General features: G+C 44.7%; 1 protein-coding gene across 1 annotated transcript in view; it reads right to left on the minus strand.

Moving 5' to 3' along the window:
• Positions 1 to 16706, minus strand: part of LOC115473059 (cytochrome P450 2D15-like) — a 105909-nt gene that overhangs the window by 10626 nt on the left and 78577 nt on the right. The window contains exon 8 of the mRNA XM_030207692.1: positions 485 to 626. Within this exon, the coding sequence (XP_030063552.1) occupies positions 485 to 626 (142 nt within the window). The remainder of the gene's footprint in view (positions 1 to 484; positions 627 to 16706) is intronic.

Below are 16706 nucleotides of genomic sequence, written 5' to 3' on the forward strand. Positions count from 1 at the left end.
TTGGAGACCCTTGGGCAGGAGACTACCAACTTGTGGACATCCTTACCCAGGGCACTGTAGCTTTAAGTCAAGAGGCTCAGTGCCCTGAATACAGGGGTTCTGCACTCTTGAGACCCAATGTTGGGGCTCTTGAATCTGGTAGATCCAGATTTGTCCCACTCCTTCCATATGGGAGGGAGACTGAAGTATTGGGCTCCCACCTGGAAGATCCAAGAGTAGGGCCCTTGCACCCAGAAACCGAAGACTTCTGCCCCCACACCTAACAGAAGTGTGTCTAAGACCCTCAATTCCACACCCAGAGAGCCTGAGTCCAGAACTCTGCAACCATGAAGCCCACCATATAGGTCCTCCACACCCAGGGAGACCCAAGTCACTGGTTGTCAGAATAAAAACATTTTTAATATTCTCTTGATTCTCCAGCAAATTCAGCCTACTTCTGACAAAAATCTTGGACATACCATATCTTAGGAGGTATGGTGGTTACCTGCAGAAAATGGCATGAAGGCCTCTCTCTTCACAAACTTCCCCTCAGCATCCAGGAAATGCTCAGGGTAAAACTGGTGCGGCTTCTCCCAATAGGTTTCATCCTTCAGGACCGAGGACAAGTTGATGAAGATGATTATTCCCTTTCAAAGAAAGAAAAACAGATTAATGCTGTACAATGTAAACAATGGTTACTGGGTTTCTTCTTTGAGGATCTTAGCAACCAAGTAAGAAGGTAAACGTATAACTGTGCATTCTTTTATCTGTAAAAGTTTTGACCAATTTTAAATATGTGCATACTTTTATCTCTGGGAAACTTTTAGGCTCATTTTCGAAAGAGAAGAATGTCCATCTTTTGACATAAATCGGAAGATGGACGTCCTTCTCTCAGAGACGTCCAAATCAGTATAATTGAAACCCGATTTTGGACATCTCCAACTGCAGTCTGTCGCAAGGATGTCCAAATTTCAAGGGGGCGTGTCAGAGGCATAGCAAAGGCGGGACTTGGGCGTGCTTAACACTTGGACGTCTATGACCCATAATCGAAAAAAGCAAGGACGTCCCTGATGAACACTTGAACATGAAGAGAAAGTCCCTGCTCGACAGAGCTTACAATCTAATTAGGACAGACAAACAGGACAAACAAGAGATAAGGGAATATTAAGGTGAGGATGATAAAATAAGGGTTCTGAACAAGTGAATAAGGGTTAGGAGTTAAAAGCAGCATCAAAAAGGTGGGCTTTTAGCTTAGATTTGAAGACAGCCAGAGATGGAGCTTGACGTACCGGCTCAGGAAGTCTATTCCAGGCATATGGTGCAGCAAGATAAAAGGAACGGAGTCTGGAGTTAGCGGTGGAGGAGATGGGTGCAGATAAGAGAGATTTACCCAGTGAACGGAGTTCCCGGGGAAGAATGTAGGGAGAGATGAGAGTGGAGAGGTACTGAGGAGCTGCAGAGTGAATGCACTTATAGGTCAATAAGAGGAGTTTGAACTGTATGCGGAAACAGATAGGAAGCCAGTGAAGTGACTTGAGGAGAAGGCTAATATGAGCATAACGACCCTAGCGGAATATTAGTCGTGTAGCAGAATTTTGAACAGATTGAAGAGGAGAGAGATGGCTAAGTGGGAGACCTGTGAGAAGCAAGTTGCAATAGTCTAAGCGAGAGGTGATAAGAGTGTGGATGAGGGTTCTGGTAGTGTGCTCAGAAAAGAAAGGGCGAAATTTGCTGATATTACAGAGAAAGAAACGACAGGTTTTAGCAGTCTGTTGACTATGTGCAGAGAAGGAGAGGGAAGAGTCGAAGATGACCCCAAGGTTACGAGCTGATGAGACAGGAAGGATGAGAGTGTTATCCACAGAAATAGAGAATGGGGGAGGAGGAGAGGTTGCGTACATCTAGTAGCGCTATAGAAATGATAAGTAGTAGTAGTAGTAGTAGTCTTCACCCAGACGTGTTTTTACTATGAATAAGGCACAAAAAGGTACCTGAAATGTCCAGATGATGACCAGAGAGAATTAGGTATGACCTCCCGTTACTCTCCCAGTAGTCACTAACCCCCTCTCACCCTCAAAAAACATCTTTAAAAATATGTCGTGCCAGCCTCAGATGCCATACTCAGGTCCATGACAGCGCATGAAAGTCCCAGGAGCAGTTTTAGTGGGTACTGCAGTGCACTTCAGACAGGCGGACCCAGGCCCATACCCCCTACCTGTTACATCTGTTGAGGAAACAGTGAGCTCTCCAAAACCCACCACAAACCCACTGTACCCATATATAGGTGCCCCCCTTCACCTGTAAGGGCTATGGTAGTGGTGTACAGTTGTGCGTAGTGGGTTCTGGGGGGGGGGGTTGGGGGGCTCAGCACACAAGTTAAGGGAGCTATGTTCCTGGGAGCATTTTATGAAGTCCACTGCAGTGCCCCCTAGGGTGCCCGGCTGGTGTCCTGGCATGTCAGGGAGACCAGTGCACTACAAATGCTGGCTCCTCCTATGTCCAAACGGCTTGCATTAGGACATTTTTGACTTGGACGTCTTTGATTTCGAAAATCGCCAAAAGTCAGAAACGTCAATGTCTAGGGACATCCAAATCTAGGGACATCCAAATTTAAGGATTTGGACGTCTCTGACGGTATTTTCGAAACGCAAGATGGACGTCCATCTTTTTTTCGAAAATATGGTTTTCCCCGCCCCTGGATTTGGACATTTTGCAAAGATGTCCAAATCGCAACTTGGACGTTTCTTTCGAAAATGCCCCTCTTTGTGTCCAGATAGCAAGGGGGCGGGCTGGAGGCCTGTTGTGGGCAAGACTAGGACAGGAATCACGGAACCAAAATTAGACATCCAGCAGCAATAATGGAACAGGAAGAAGTGTCCAAGGGGAAAAAGAAGAGCATTTTTCTCTAGACCTGTTTCAATCATGTCCAAGTAACATAAAGGTGTTCTGAATTACCAGCTGACCACTGGTATCCCCTCCTTAATCCCCCAGTGGTTACTGTCCCTCTCCCACCGCTCTAAAAAGTGAAACTGAAAGGGGGTACCAGGTTCTGTGACAGCTTCAGGTATTATGGGCATACCCAACAAAGCAGCAAACAGGTTCCAGGAGTAGTCTAGTGGTCAGTGCAGTGGACTGTATACAAGGAGGGGCATAATCGAAAGGGACGCCCAAATTTTGCTGAGGACGTCCTCGCAAAACATCCCGGTGGAGGGGCGGGGAAACCCATATTATTGAAACAAGATGGACATCCATCTTTTGTTTCGATAATATGGTCGAGGACGCCCAAATCTTGAAATTTAGGTCGTCCTTAGAGATGGTCGTCCCTAGACTTAGTCGTTTCTGATTTATGGCGATAATGGAAACCAAGGACGCCCATCTCAGAAACGACCAAATGCAAGCCCTTTGGTCATGGGAGGAGCCAGCATTTGTAGTGCACTGGTCCCCCTGACATGCCAGGGCACCCTAGGGGGCACTGCAATGGACTTCATAAATTGCTCCCAGGTACATAGCTCCCTTACCTTTTGTGCTGAGCCCCCCAAAACCCACTACCCACAACTGTACACCACTACCATAGCCCTTACAGGTGAAGGGGGGGCACCTATATGTGGGTACAGTGGTTTTGTGGTGGGTTTTGGAGGGCTCACATTTACCACCACAAGTGTAACAGGTAGGGGGGGGATGGGCCTGGGTCTGCCTGCCTGAAGTGCACTGCACCCACTAAAACTGCTCCAGGGACCTGAATACTGCTGCGATGAACATGAGTATGACATCTGAGGCTGGCACAAAATATTTTTAAAGATGCTTTTTGAGGGTGGGAGGGGGTTACTGACCAGTGGAGGAGTAAGGGGATGTCATCCCCGATTCTCTCCGGTGGTCATCTGGTCAGTTCGGGCACTTTTCTGTGCCTTGGTCGTAAGAAAAAGAGGACCAGGTAAAGTCATCCAAGAACTCATCAGGGACGCTCTTTTTTTTCCATTATGGGTTGAGGACCTCTGTGTGTAAGGCACGCCCAAGTTCCGCCTTTGCTACACCTCCGACATGCCCCCGTGAACTTTGGTCATCCCTGCGATGAAAAGCAGTTGGGGACGCCCAAAATCAGCTTTCGATTATACCGATTTGGGCGACCCTACTACTACTACTTATCATTTCTATAGCGCTACAAGGCATATGCAGCACTGTACACCATACACAAAAAAGACAGTCCCTGCTCAAAGAGCTTACAATCTAGATAAGACAAGCAGACAGACAGAACAATTAAGGGTAAGGGAATAAAGAGGTGAGGATAAAAAGGACAGGGCAAGTGAGCAGTGGTTAGGAGTCAAATGCAGTGGTAAAGAGGTGGGCTTTAAGTTTGGACTTGAAAACAGCCAAAGAGGGGGCTAGACGTACAGGCTTGGGAAGTTTATTCCAGGCGTGAGGTGCAGCAAGATAAAAGGAACGGAGTCTGGAATTAGCAGTAGAGGAGAAGGGGACAGATAAGAGAGATTTATCAACTGAACGGAGTACCCGAGGGGGGGGCGTAGGTAGAGGCAAGAGTGGAGAGACCCTGTGAGAAGGACGCCCATCTTCCGATTTGTGTCGAAAGATGGGCGTCCTTCTCTTTCAAAAATGAGCCCCTGAAGGGGACCCAGGTCCAAATCGCACTCTAACTAGCTCTGTTATAGTGGAAAATGTAAGCCCTCCAAATACAACAAAATACCTACATACAGGAGACACCTGCAGGCTTGAAGGCCATTGTAGTGGTGTACAGTTAGGTACAGTAGGTTTTTTTCTGTTCCTAGAGGGCTCACAATATGAAATAAAGGAGTTAAGGTGGGATTTGTACCTGGGTGCCTTTTTCTAAAGTCCACTGCACTGACCACTAGGCTGGCCCTCTGCTCTGGAAGTAAGTTTGTGTGGCCATTTTGATACAAATGTTGTCAGACATTCTTGTCTCTGGCCTTTTGCTGTTCATAAGTTGGACGTTTAATTTTGGAAAATGGCTGTTCACTTTGGATGTTCTTAGTGGAAAAACATCCTTCTCACATATTTTTTGAACCGGAAATACTGACGTATTTCCTGTTCGAAAATGCATTTGAGATGGATGGAGTTTTTTGGACAAACCAAGCTGGACGTTTTTCTTTTACTTGGATGTCCTTTTGAAATTGCCCCTCTATGTGTCTTTACAAAATACTAGGGAAAATCATTGCCGAAATTGCATTTAAATATTTACAGCTGCACATAAATTTCACATGTAAACTGTGACTCCACCCATGCACCACTCAAATCCCTTCCCAAATATACTTACCCCAAGTCTCTTAAAAGTACACATGTTCTATTCAACACCTGTACTTTTAAGCATGTAACCCCTGGGGTAATTTTATAAGAAGCCTTACAGCTTGAAGTGAGAAACAATAATTTGGTTTCCTGCTGTTCTCTGTAATGCTGAGGTTTCCTTATTATGGTTAACTCAGAGAATTGCTTCACCTTGCTGTAGATCAGTGCTTATCAGTCTTTCTGTGGCTATGACCCTATTTTCTTTGTCATTACTTATGATTCCCCTTTTGAGGAATATATTTTGGATTACTATTTAATGTTTGTTATTATTTTACATTATTGATTTCCTTTTTGACCACGTAAATGTTTTTAGCCACAATTTGGGTTAGTTATATATTTCTGCCTTTTTTTTTTACACATCCATTTTTTATTTATACTTGTTAATTATGTATTTATGACTGTGTCTTATTTTCAGTTTTTATGCTTCTGTTATTGTGTGTTTTATTTTATAATTTGTATCATGTTTAGACTCCTGAGGTAGGCCGCTGTGGCTGAAACACCATTCGTGTTGAGTCTTTGGATGTTTGAATAAAGCTGCTGTACAATTTATACATCATCTAGGACTTTTGATTTTTTGCTCCAGATATTGTGATGTATGAGACATCCTCCTGGTCTCCCTGTTGTCTCTTCATATCTTATTGCCATGTGAATTACTATAAGAAGGGAGAGGAATTTTACCTGGATAGCTGGCTGTGTGTCACTGGAAGGTTTGCAGCAGGAGAGGGGCAAGTATAATTACAGAGAGGGCAGACTCCCAAGTTCTAAACCCTTCCTAGTAGTGCTTAGTGAGGTCTTTCTTAGGACAGACAGAACCCTGGAAGGGAGAAAACTTGGCATTGCCTCAGGAAGGGAGGCGCTCCACACCTGTAGTGCTTTCCTTCAGGGAAAGGAGTCAGTCCTCAGGGATATGCCAGGAATTAGATCCAGCCTTTGCTCCTGACTTAAGGGTCAGATGCACTAAACTTAACGAGCCCTTAACGAGCCATTAACGAGCAAGTAGTAAACCCTGGCATGCACTAAATACTTTTTTCTGACCAAGGTAGCAGCTAACAAAAACGGAATGCAGATGAGCAAATTGTGTAGAAACCCCTATTGTTTCTACACTAACCTTTTCCGATTGCCTTAATGCTGGAAAACGGTGGAAAATCTAACGAGAGGTCTGTACCTCTCGTTGGGGCTGCGCGGGATTGGAAAGCTTCATAAAATGTAAAAAAAAAATCAGGGGGGGGGGCAAAAATGGCCAAGTGCTCGTCATGGACGGCCATTATGAGAGTGCTCCACCCGAAAACAGCCCAAGTGCTCGTCAGGTGCGTCCTTTATGGACGTTCTTCACTATATAAAAAAAAATAAATAAAACAAACAGGCTCCGATGCTGCAGGCTCTTTTTTGGACCCCGGAATAATAAAAACATCTTTTTTGGCCGTGCTTCACTCAGCTGAGAGACCTGGAAGTCTCTGAGCCAATTACAGCGCGTTTAGCTCGGCTGTCCGCGTTGTGATTGGCTCAGGAACTTCCAGGTCTCAGCTGAGTGAAGCACTGCGAAAAAAGACGTTTTTATTAATAAGGGGGCCAAAATAGACGTTTTTTTTGGATGGGCACCCATTTTGGCTGCCTTCCCCCTTTGCAATAATGAAAACGTCTGTTTTGCCAGTGCTTCACTCAGATGAGACCTGGAAGTCCCTGAGCCAATCACAACACGTTCAGCCGAGCTAAACGCGCTGTGATTGGCTCAGAGACTTCCTGGTCTCTCAGCTGAGTGAAGCACTGCCAAAAAAGACGTTTTTATTATTGCAAATGGGGAAGGCGGCCAAAATGGGCACCCATCCAAAAAAAACCGTTCATTTTGGCCCCCTTAATAATAAAAACATCTTTTTTGGCAGTGCTTCACTCAGCTGAGAGACCAGTAAGTCTCTGGGCCAATCACAGCATGCTTAGCTCTGCTAAACGCACTGTGATTGGCTCAGAGACTTTCAGGTCTCTCAGCTGAGTGAAGCACTGCCAAAAAAAGACATTTTTATTATTAGGGGGCCAAAATGGACGTTTCTTTTCGGATGGGCATCCTCAACTGCACTGTCCTGGTTCAAGCCGCATCGGAGGGGGCACAGCATAGGCGTAGTTTGACTGTTTCATTTGGGGGGGCAAAGAATGGGCGGAGCATATTAGCATATCATTTGCATATATACATATGCAAATGAATATGCTAATGTGGAGGAAGGAATTGAATTTACAGGCAAAATATCACAGATGCACATTTCAAAAAGCTGACACATTTCAATTAATAAATTATGAATAAAATACTTTTTTCTACCTTTGTTGTCTGATCATTTAGTTTTTCTATTCGCTTTGGTCCCAGTGTCTTCTGTTTTATTCAGTGTCTTCTTTCCAGTAGGCTTCCCTCTGCTCCCCACCCCTCGCAGTCCCATCCATCTCTTGCTCCTTCCCTCTGCTCCCCACCCCTTGCAGTCCCATCCATCTCTTGCTCCTTCCCTCTGCTCCCCACCCCTCGCAGTCCCATCCATCTCTTGCTCCTTCCCTCTGCTCCCCACCCCTCGCAGTCCCATCCATCTCTTGCTCCTTCCCTCTGCTCCCCACCCCTCGCAGTCCCATCCATCTCTTGCTCCTTCCTTCTGCTCCCCACCCCTCGCAGTCCCATCCATCTCTTGCTCCTTCCCTCTGCTCCCCACCCCACCCAGTCCCATCCATCTGTTGCTCCTTCCCTCTGCTCCCCACCCCTCGCAGTCCCATCCATCTCTTGCTCCTTCCCTCTGCTTCCCACCCCACCCAGTCCCATCCATCTCCTGCTCCTTCCCTCTGCTTCCCACCCCACCCAGTCCCATCCATCTCCTGCTCCTTTCCACCCCTCCCAGTCCCATCCATCTCTTGCTCCTTCCCTCTGCTCCCCACCCCTCCCAGTCCCATCCATCTGTTGCTCCTTCCCTCTGCTCCCCACCCCTCGCAGTCCCATCCATCTCTTGCTCCTTCCCTCTGCTTCCCACCCCACCCAGTCCCATCCATCTCCTGCTCCTTCCCTCTGCTTCCCACCCCACCCAGTCCCATCCATCTCTTGCTCCTTCCCTCTGCTTCCCACCCCACCCAGTCCCATCCATCTCCTGCTCCTTCCCTCTGCTCCCCACCCCTCCCAGTCCCATCCACCTTCCCTCTGCCCCCCCCCCCCCGCGAGGTCCAAGATGGTGACTCCGTTTACCCCCTCTCTTCCTCCCTCCCTCCCTCCGCCGCAGGCAACAGTCTTCAGCTTTTTCAGCGTTCCTGGCAGCAGTAGCGATGTACACGCTGCCTTCGGTCTGCCCCGGAAGCCTTCTCTTCAAGTTCCTGTTCCCACCTATGCGGGAACAGGAACTTGAAGAGAAGGCTTCGGGGCAGAGCCAAAGGCAGCGTGTACAATGCTACCGCTGCCAGGAACGCTGGAAAAGACTGCTGCCTGCGGCGGAGGGAGGGAGGGAGGAAGGAAGAGAGAGGGGTAGACGGACACGCTCCTCTCCGTCCGCTACTCCGCTTGGCTTCCCTGCCCTCTCTGTCTGCGTCCCGCCTTCCTCTGACGTCAGAGGAAGGCGGGACGCAGACAGAGAGAGCAGGAAAGCCAAGCGGATAGAGAGGAGCGCGTGCGTGCATGTGTTTTTTTTTTTTTTTAACTAATGGCGCGGCGGCGCCTCATCGTCGTTTGGGGGGGCATTGCCCCCCCTCGCCCCCCCCAGTCTACGCCTATGGGGCACAGGGAGGCATATTTGGCATGAACAGAGCAGCCAACATAACGCTTGGCTGCTCTGCGCATGCTCGACCGGCCGACTATCCGACTGTTTAATGACGGAATAGAGAATGCAAGTGAGCGACAACGAGCAGCTCATTTGCATTCTATTCCTTGATGCATGCCCGTTCCTTACCGATTCGCTAAGGGAATCGGTAAGGAAAGGGATTTAACGAGTCTTTCGTGCATCTTTCCCTTAGTACCCTGGAAGCCAAAGTGAGGCTTGGAAATGTCCAAAGTGAGGCTTGGAAATGGGTGGGGCCCGAAGATGCAGAGGTGGAAAGCCTACTGTGACCAAGCCAGGGGGAGGAGAGGAGAGGAAAGGAGAGAGAAGGAGAAGAACAGCAACCTGCCTGAGGGCAAGATGAACCTTCCTCACCGAGAACTAGCTGCAGGAAGTAAAGAGCTATCTAACCCAGGGTATAAAGGACCCTAAAGTTGATGCAGTGCCTGATTAGTGAGAGAAGAGGAAAGAAGTGGTGTCCAGTCCTCACTGGGGAAATGTTACTGACCTGCTTGAAGAGAGAGAGAGAGAGAGGATCAGGGTCACACATGTGAAGGGTGCAGAGACTGTTATTGAGCAGTCCAAGCCTACGGCTGGGATCAAGTGGGAAATTAATCTGGTCAGAGAGAGGTTCATTCACTTAAATAAATAAATTTAAGTGATATATACAATTATTTGTTCTTGCAAGTGAATGTATATTGGTCAAACAAATAGGAAAGTAAAAACAAGAATTTTTGAACAGCTAAGCAGTATTTGCCAATTAAGGGAAAGCCCCACTCAATCATTCTTTTGAAGATTTCAAATTTGTTGTTCTTGAGACTGTGCTACTAAAAGGTGGCAACGTTTTTCAAATTCTGATACACAAGATAATAACCCTGGATTTATACACAGCAAACTTTTTAACCTATGTATACAATCTCTAGGTATAGTGTTAGACTAGCTTGAGGTAATACATTTTATCTGTGCTGATGACATCACTGTCATCTTACCTTTGTCCCAGACCTGGTCAGAAACCGTGGGACACATTTGTGAGTGCATTGGATTCATTGAGAAGAGGAAACTAAGTTCCTATGGTTAGGATCTGATAATAACCCAAGTTACATTCAGGAACTCAATATTGATGGCAATACCTTTTTATTGGATTGACGTTCTATGCGGAGTCTTTCCTGCAGAGGAGCGGTCTTGAACCATGCATATAAGCGAATCTTGCACTTATCAGTGGTGCGCTAAAACAAAGTTTGTCCCCATAAAAACTGATGGTGCCAAAAATGGGACCGAAGTACTGCATGCAGTTAAACACAGCATGCTCTTATCCGACGTGCACTTAAATGGAGTGCACTGTATATATTTTGTAACCTTCAGCTTTCTAAGAATATGGAGAGATGTCTTTACTATCAAATGTATATGATGTTGCGTAGTTACTAAATTATCCACTTCAACTCCTACAATTTTAGAACGTCAATCCAATAAAAAGGTATTGCCATCAATATTGAGTTCCTGAATGTAACTTGGGTCATTATCAGATCCTAACCATAGGAACTTAGTTTCCTCTTCTCAATGAATCCAATGCACTCACAAATGTGTCCCACGGTTTCTGACCAGGTCTGGGACAATGGTAAGATGACGGTGATGTCATCAGCACAGATAAAATGTATTACCTCAAGCTAGTCTAACACTATACCTAGAGATTGTATACATAGGTTAAAAAGTAAAGGTGAGAGGGGGAAGCCCTGTGGGACTCCACAGAGCATTTTCCACCTCTCAGAGAAAGTTCTATCTTTCTTAACTGTATAAAATCGGTTAACAAAAAAATCCTGGAACCAATTCAGTACCGGACCACGGATTCCAAGCTGATGGAAAATCCTTACCATTAGATCCAAATCAACCAGGTCAAATGCGCTGAGAGATCAAATTGTATTATTGTTGTACACTGCCCTTTACACAATAATTGTTTCCCATATGCCAACAAGGCACCCACTACAGTTTCCGTACTGTGATTCTTTGTATGCTGCACTGCCATTACACTAGTATTCTATAACCTGTGTGTCTCTCTTAGGCATGCCCCTAACCCACCCATGCACCTCACAGGTCCACACCCCCTTGCAGTTGCATGCTATGAATTTTGCATACAGAATTTATAGAACGCCAACTAACGGCAGTTACACACATTGGAGGAGATTCTATATATGGCGCCTAAAAAACTGGCGCTGAAATCAACTACGGCGTAGTCCCAGGATACATGACAGACCTCATAGATCTACCGACTAGAAACACTCGGATCAGCACAATCATATCTAAACCTACACAACCCAAACTGCAAAAGTCTAAAATACAAAACAACTTATGCATCTAGCTTCTCCTACATAAGCGTACAACTATGGAATGGACTCCCGTATGCAATGAAAACAATGCATGACCACCTAAACTTCAGGAAATCACTAAAAACCCACCTCTTCAAAAAAGCTTATCCCACTGATCCAACATAAATCCCCACACCCAGCAACACAACATAATCAATGATCATACTGGACAATTTACTATCCTCTTTCCCCACAACCCATGACGCCTGATTCACTTCTACCTCATTTGACCACAACACAATCTTGTATTTGTTATCAAGCGAAATGGCAAACGCCTTTACGGTACTTTGTAAGCCACATTGAGCCTGCAAATAGGTGGGAAAATGTGGGATATAAATGTAACAAATAATAATAATAACAACAGCGTATTATATAATCGGCACCTAGATTTAGACGCCAATTATAGAATATGCTTAGTTGATATTTCAGTGCCGATATCTGCGTGCATCTGTTTACACCAACGAAAATCTGATGTAAATCTCAGCTTGTAGATTTAGGCGCACTGAGCCATATTCTATAACTAGGTGCCTAAATTTAAAACATCCATGAAACGCCCATTTTCCCGCCCATAACCATACCCCTTTATGCCTCCACGCATTAGAAGTTTTGTGCACATCGTTATAGAATATGCTTAGCGAGTTGTGTGCCTAAATTCTAATCAGTGCCAATTAGTGCTCATTATTGCTTAAGTGCTGTTATCAGCGCTCATTAGCTTGTTAAATTACATGCTATGTTATAGAATCTGTGCTGATTTTGGTACCTAAATCTAAGTGCAATGACATAGGAAAATGTGGGGAGAGGTTATGGAAGCCAAATTTAGGCTCTTAGGTAGAAAGCTCAAATCCAGATCCTCTAGGGTAGCATTTTCTGAAATGCTACCCGTTCCACACGCAGGGCCCAAGAGACAGGTAGAGCTCCGGAGTCTGAATGCGTGGATGAGACGATGGTGCAGGGAGGAGGGTTTTAGATTTGTTAGGAACTGGGCAACATTCTGGGCAACATTCTAGAAATGGGGGGAAGGCCGACAGTCGCTCAAAAGTGCATGGTTCAGGATAAGGTATCTTTCAAAGATATCACCAAAACAGGGAAGATAGGGTATCTTGATAGTGAGGTTGCAAAAGAGACCATAGTAGATCAGGTGTCCTTAAATAAAAATAAAAATCAGACAAAAGATTGCAAATTAATACTGTCAAGTACTAAGCATGATGTAAACAGGAACAGCAAACATAGTTTGAAATGTCTATATGCGAATGCCAGGAGCCTAAGAAATAAGATGGGAGAGTTAGAACATATTGCACTAAATGAAAAATTAATAGGCATCTCTGAGACCTGGTGGAAGGAGGATAACCAGTGGGACACTGTCATACCGGGGTACAAATTAAATCGTACTGATAGGGTGGATCAAATTGGTGGATGGGTAGCATTGTATATTAACAAGAGTCTTGAATCAAATAGATTGAAAATTGTGCAGGAAACAAAACACTTCTTGGAATCACTGTGGATTGAAATTCCATGTGTAAAGGGGAAAAGGATAGCAATAGGAGTGTACTACCATCCGCCTGGCCAGGATGAACAGATGGATGCAGAAATGTTAAAGGAAATTAGGGATGCAAGCAAACTAGGCAACATAATAATAATGGGTGATTTCAATTACCCCGATATTGACTGGGTAAATGTAACATCGGGGCACGCTAGGGAGGTAAAATTCCTTGATGAAATCAAGGACAGCTTTATGGAGCAGCTGGTACAGGAGCCGACGAGAGAAGGAACAATTCTGGACCTAGTCCTTAGTGGAGCGCATGATCTGGTGCGGGAGGTAATGGTGCTGGGGCCGCTTGATAACAGTGATAATAATATGATCGGATTTGATATTAGCTTTGAAGTAAGTATACATAGGAAATCCAATACGTTAGCATTTAACTTTAAAAAAGGAGACTATGATAAAATGAGAAGAATGGTGAAAAAAAAATGAGAGGAGCGACTGCGAGGGTCAAAAATTTACATCAGGTGTGGATGCTGTTCAAAAACACCATCCTGGAAGCCCAGGCCAAATATATTCCGCGTATTAAAAAAGGAGGACGGAAGACCAAATGACAGCTTGCGTGGTTAAAAAGTGAGGTGAAGGAAGCTATTAGAGCTAAAAGAAAATCTTTCATAAAATGGAAGGAACCGACTGAAAATAATAAGAAACAGCATAAGGAATGTCAAGTCAAATGCAAAGTGCTGATAAGGAAGGCTAAGAAAGACTTTGAAAAAAAGATTGTGTTGGAGGCAAAAACATAGTAGATGACGGCAGAAAAGACCTGCATGGTCCATCCAGTCTGCCCGACAAGATAAACTCATATGTGCTACTTTTTGTGTATACCTTACCTTGATTTGTATCTGCCATTGTCAGGGCACAGACCGTATAAATCTGCCCAGCACTAGCCCCGCCTCCCAACCACCAGCCCCGCCTCCCCCCACCGGCTCTGCCACCCAATCTCGGCTAAGCTTCTGAGGATCCCTTCCTTCTGAACAGGATTCCTTTATGTTTATCCCACGCATGCTTGAATTCCGTTACCGTTTTCATCTCCACCACCTCCCGCGGGAGGGCATTCCAATTATCCACCACTCTCTCCATGAAAAAATACTTCCTCACATTTTTCCTGAGTCTGCCCCCCACATAGTAAATTTTTTTTTAGGTATATTAAAAGCAGGAAGCCGGCAAAAGAATCAGTTGGACCGCTAGATGACCGAGGAGTAAAAGGGGCGATCAGGGAAGACAAAGCTGTAGCGGAGAGATTAAATGAATTCTTTGCTTCAGTCTTCACCGAGGAAGATTTGGGTGGGATACCGGTGCCAGAAATGGTACTCGAAGCTGACGAGTCTGAGAAACTTAATGAATTTTCTGTAAACCTGGAGGATGTAATGGGGCAGTTCTACAAACTGTGAAGAGTAGCAAATCTCCTGGACCGGATGGTATTCATCCCAGAGTACTGATAGAACTGAAAAATGAGCTTGCACAGCTATTGTTAGTAATATGTCATTTATCCTTAAAATCGAGCATGGTACCGGAGGATTGGAGGGTGGCCAATGTAATGCCGATTTTTTAAAAAGGTCCCAGAGGAGATCCGGGAAATTACAGACCGGTGAGTCTGACGTTGGTGCCGGGCAAAATGGTAGATACTATTATTAAGAACAAAATTACAGAGCATATTCAAAAGCATGGATTAATGAGACAAAGTCAACATGGATTTAGTGAAGGGAAATCTTGCCTCACCAATCTACTACATTTCTTTGAAGGGGTGAACAAACATATGGATAAAGATGAGCCGGTTTATTTATTTATTTATTTATTGCATTTGTATCCCACATTTTCCCACCTTTTTGCGGGCTCAAAGTGGCTTACAATACATTATGAATAATGGAAATTACATTTTGTTCCAATTCGGTTATGGTTTACATTGTGAAGAGTTATACAAAACAAATCAAATCAAATCAAAGTATCGTTAAGGAATATATCAATGGAAAAGAACATAGAAACATTGAAAGGAAAACAACGAGAAACTAGAGATTCTGAGGACAATATGTAGCATATAAAAACGAATAGCCTATGGTATACATTTTCTTTGGTTAAAGGTATGAGTGTGGTGTGATTTCACGATTGAGAATTCTTAGGTGGATGTGTTGATGTATAACGGAGCAGTGAGTGTGGATTTTATATGTTTTGGTTCTTTCCGTAGATTTTATCAAAAAGATGTGTTTTCAGTAATTTGCGGAAGTTGGTTTGTTCGTGAATCGTTTTCAGGTTGCGCGGAAGTGTGTTCCAGTACTGCGTGCTCATGTAGGAAAAGGTTGACGCGTGTAGCTCTTGTATTTCAGGCCCTTGCAGTTAGGGAAGTGTAGGTTGAGGAAGGTTCGTGATGATCTTTTGGCGTTTCTGGGTGGTAAGTCAATTAACTCAGTCATGTAGGCTGGGGCTTCGCCGTGGATAATTTTGTGGACTAATGTGCATACTTTAAAAGTAATGCGTTCCTTAAGTGGGAGCCAGTGTAACTTCTCTCGTAAGGGTTTTGCACTTTCATATTTTGGTTTTCCAAAGATGAGTCTGGCTGCTGTATTCTGGGCTGTCTGAAGTTTCCTCAGGATTTGCTCTTTGCAGCCTGCGTACAGCGAGTTGCAGTAATCCAGATGACTGAGTACGAGGGATTGCACTAGGCTGCGAAAAACGGATCTTGGGAAGAATGATCTTAATCTTTTCAGTTTCCACATGCAGTAGAACATCTTTTTGGTTGTGTTGTTTGCGTGGGTTTCGAGCGTTAGGTGGCGATCGACAGTAACTCCAAGGATTTTTAACGTTTCTGAGATTGGGATGTTTAGTTTTGGTGTATTTATAGCGGTAAATTCCTTCGTGTTGATATTGTGTATCTGGATTTTCAGAAGGCGTTTGACAAAGTATCTCATGAAAGACTCCAGAGGAAATAGGAAAGTCATGGGATAGGAGGTAGTGTTCTATTGTGGATTAAAAACTGGTTAAAAGATAGAAAACAGAGAGTAGGGTTAAATGGTCAGTATTCTCAATGGAGAAAGGTAGTTAGTGGGGTTCCCCAGGGGTCTGTGCTGGGCCGCTGCTTTTTAACATATTTATAAATGACCTAGAGATGGGAGTAACTAGTGAGGTAATTAAATTTGCTGATGACACAAAGTTATTCAAAGTCATTAAATTGCGGGAGGATTGTGAAAAATTACAAGAGGACCTTACGAGACTGGGAGACTGGGAGACTGGGCGTTTCGTTTTAAATTTACTACACTGCAGCTTCATCGCATGCCCTCTTATCCTAGTATTTTTGGAAAGCATAAACAGACACTCCACATCGACCCATTCCATTCCACTCATTATCTTATAGACCTTTATCATATCTCCCCTCAGCCACCTTTTCTCCAAGCTGAAGAGCCCCAGCCTCTTCAGCCTTTTCTCATAGGGAAGTCGTCCCATCCCCTGTATCATCTTTGTCGCCCTTCTCTGCACCTTTTCTAATTCCACTATATCTTTTTTGAGGTGAGGCGACCAGAATTGAACACAATACTCGAGGTGGACCTGGATTGGCCACTGTTGGAAACAGGATGCTGGGCTTGATGGACCTTTGGTCTTTCCCAGTATGGCAATACTTATGTACTTATGAATCCGGGGGAGAGGGCTTTAGTCTATAAAGGTTATGCTAAAATTTTTGCTCCTAATTTATGAGCATAATTTACACTCCTAAATCTATGCTCCTAAATTAGGAGCATAACCTTTATAGAATAA

The sequence above is a fragment of the Microcaecilia unicolor genome, chromosome 1, assembly GCF_901765095.1.
Source record: "Microcaecilia unicolor chromosome 1, aMicUni1.1, whole genome shotgun sequence".
NCBI classification, from domain to species: domain Eukaryota; kingdom Metazoa; phylum Chordata; class Amphibia; order Gymnophiona; family Siphonopidae; genus Microcaecilia; species Microcaecilia unicolor.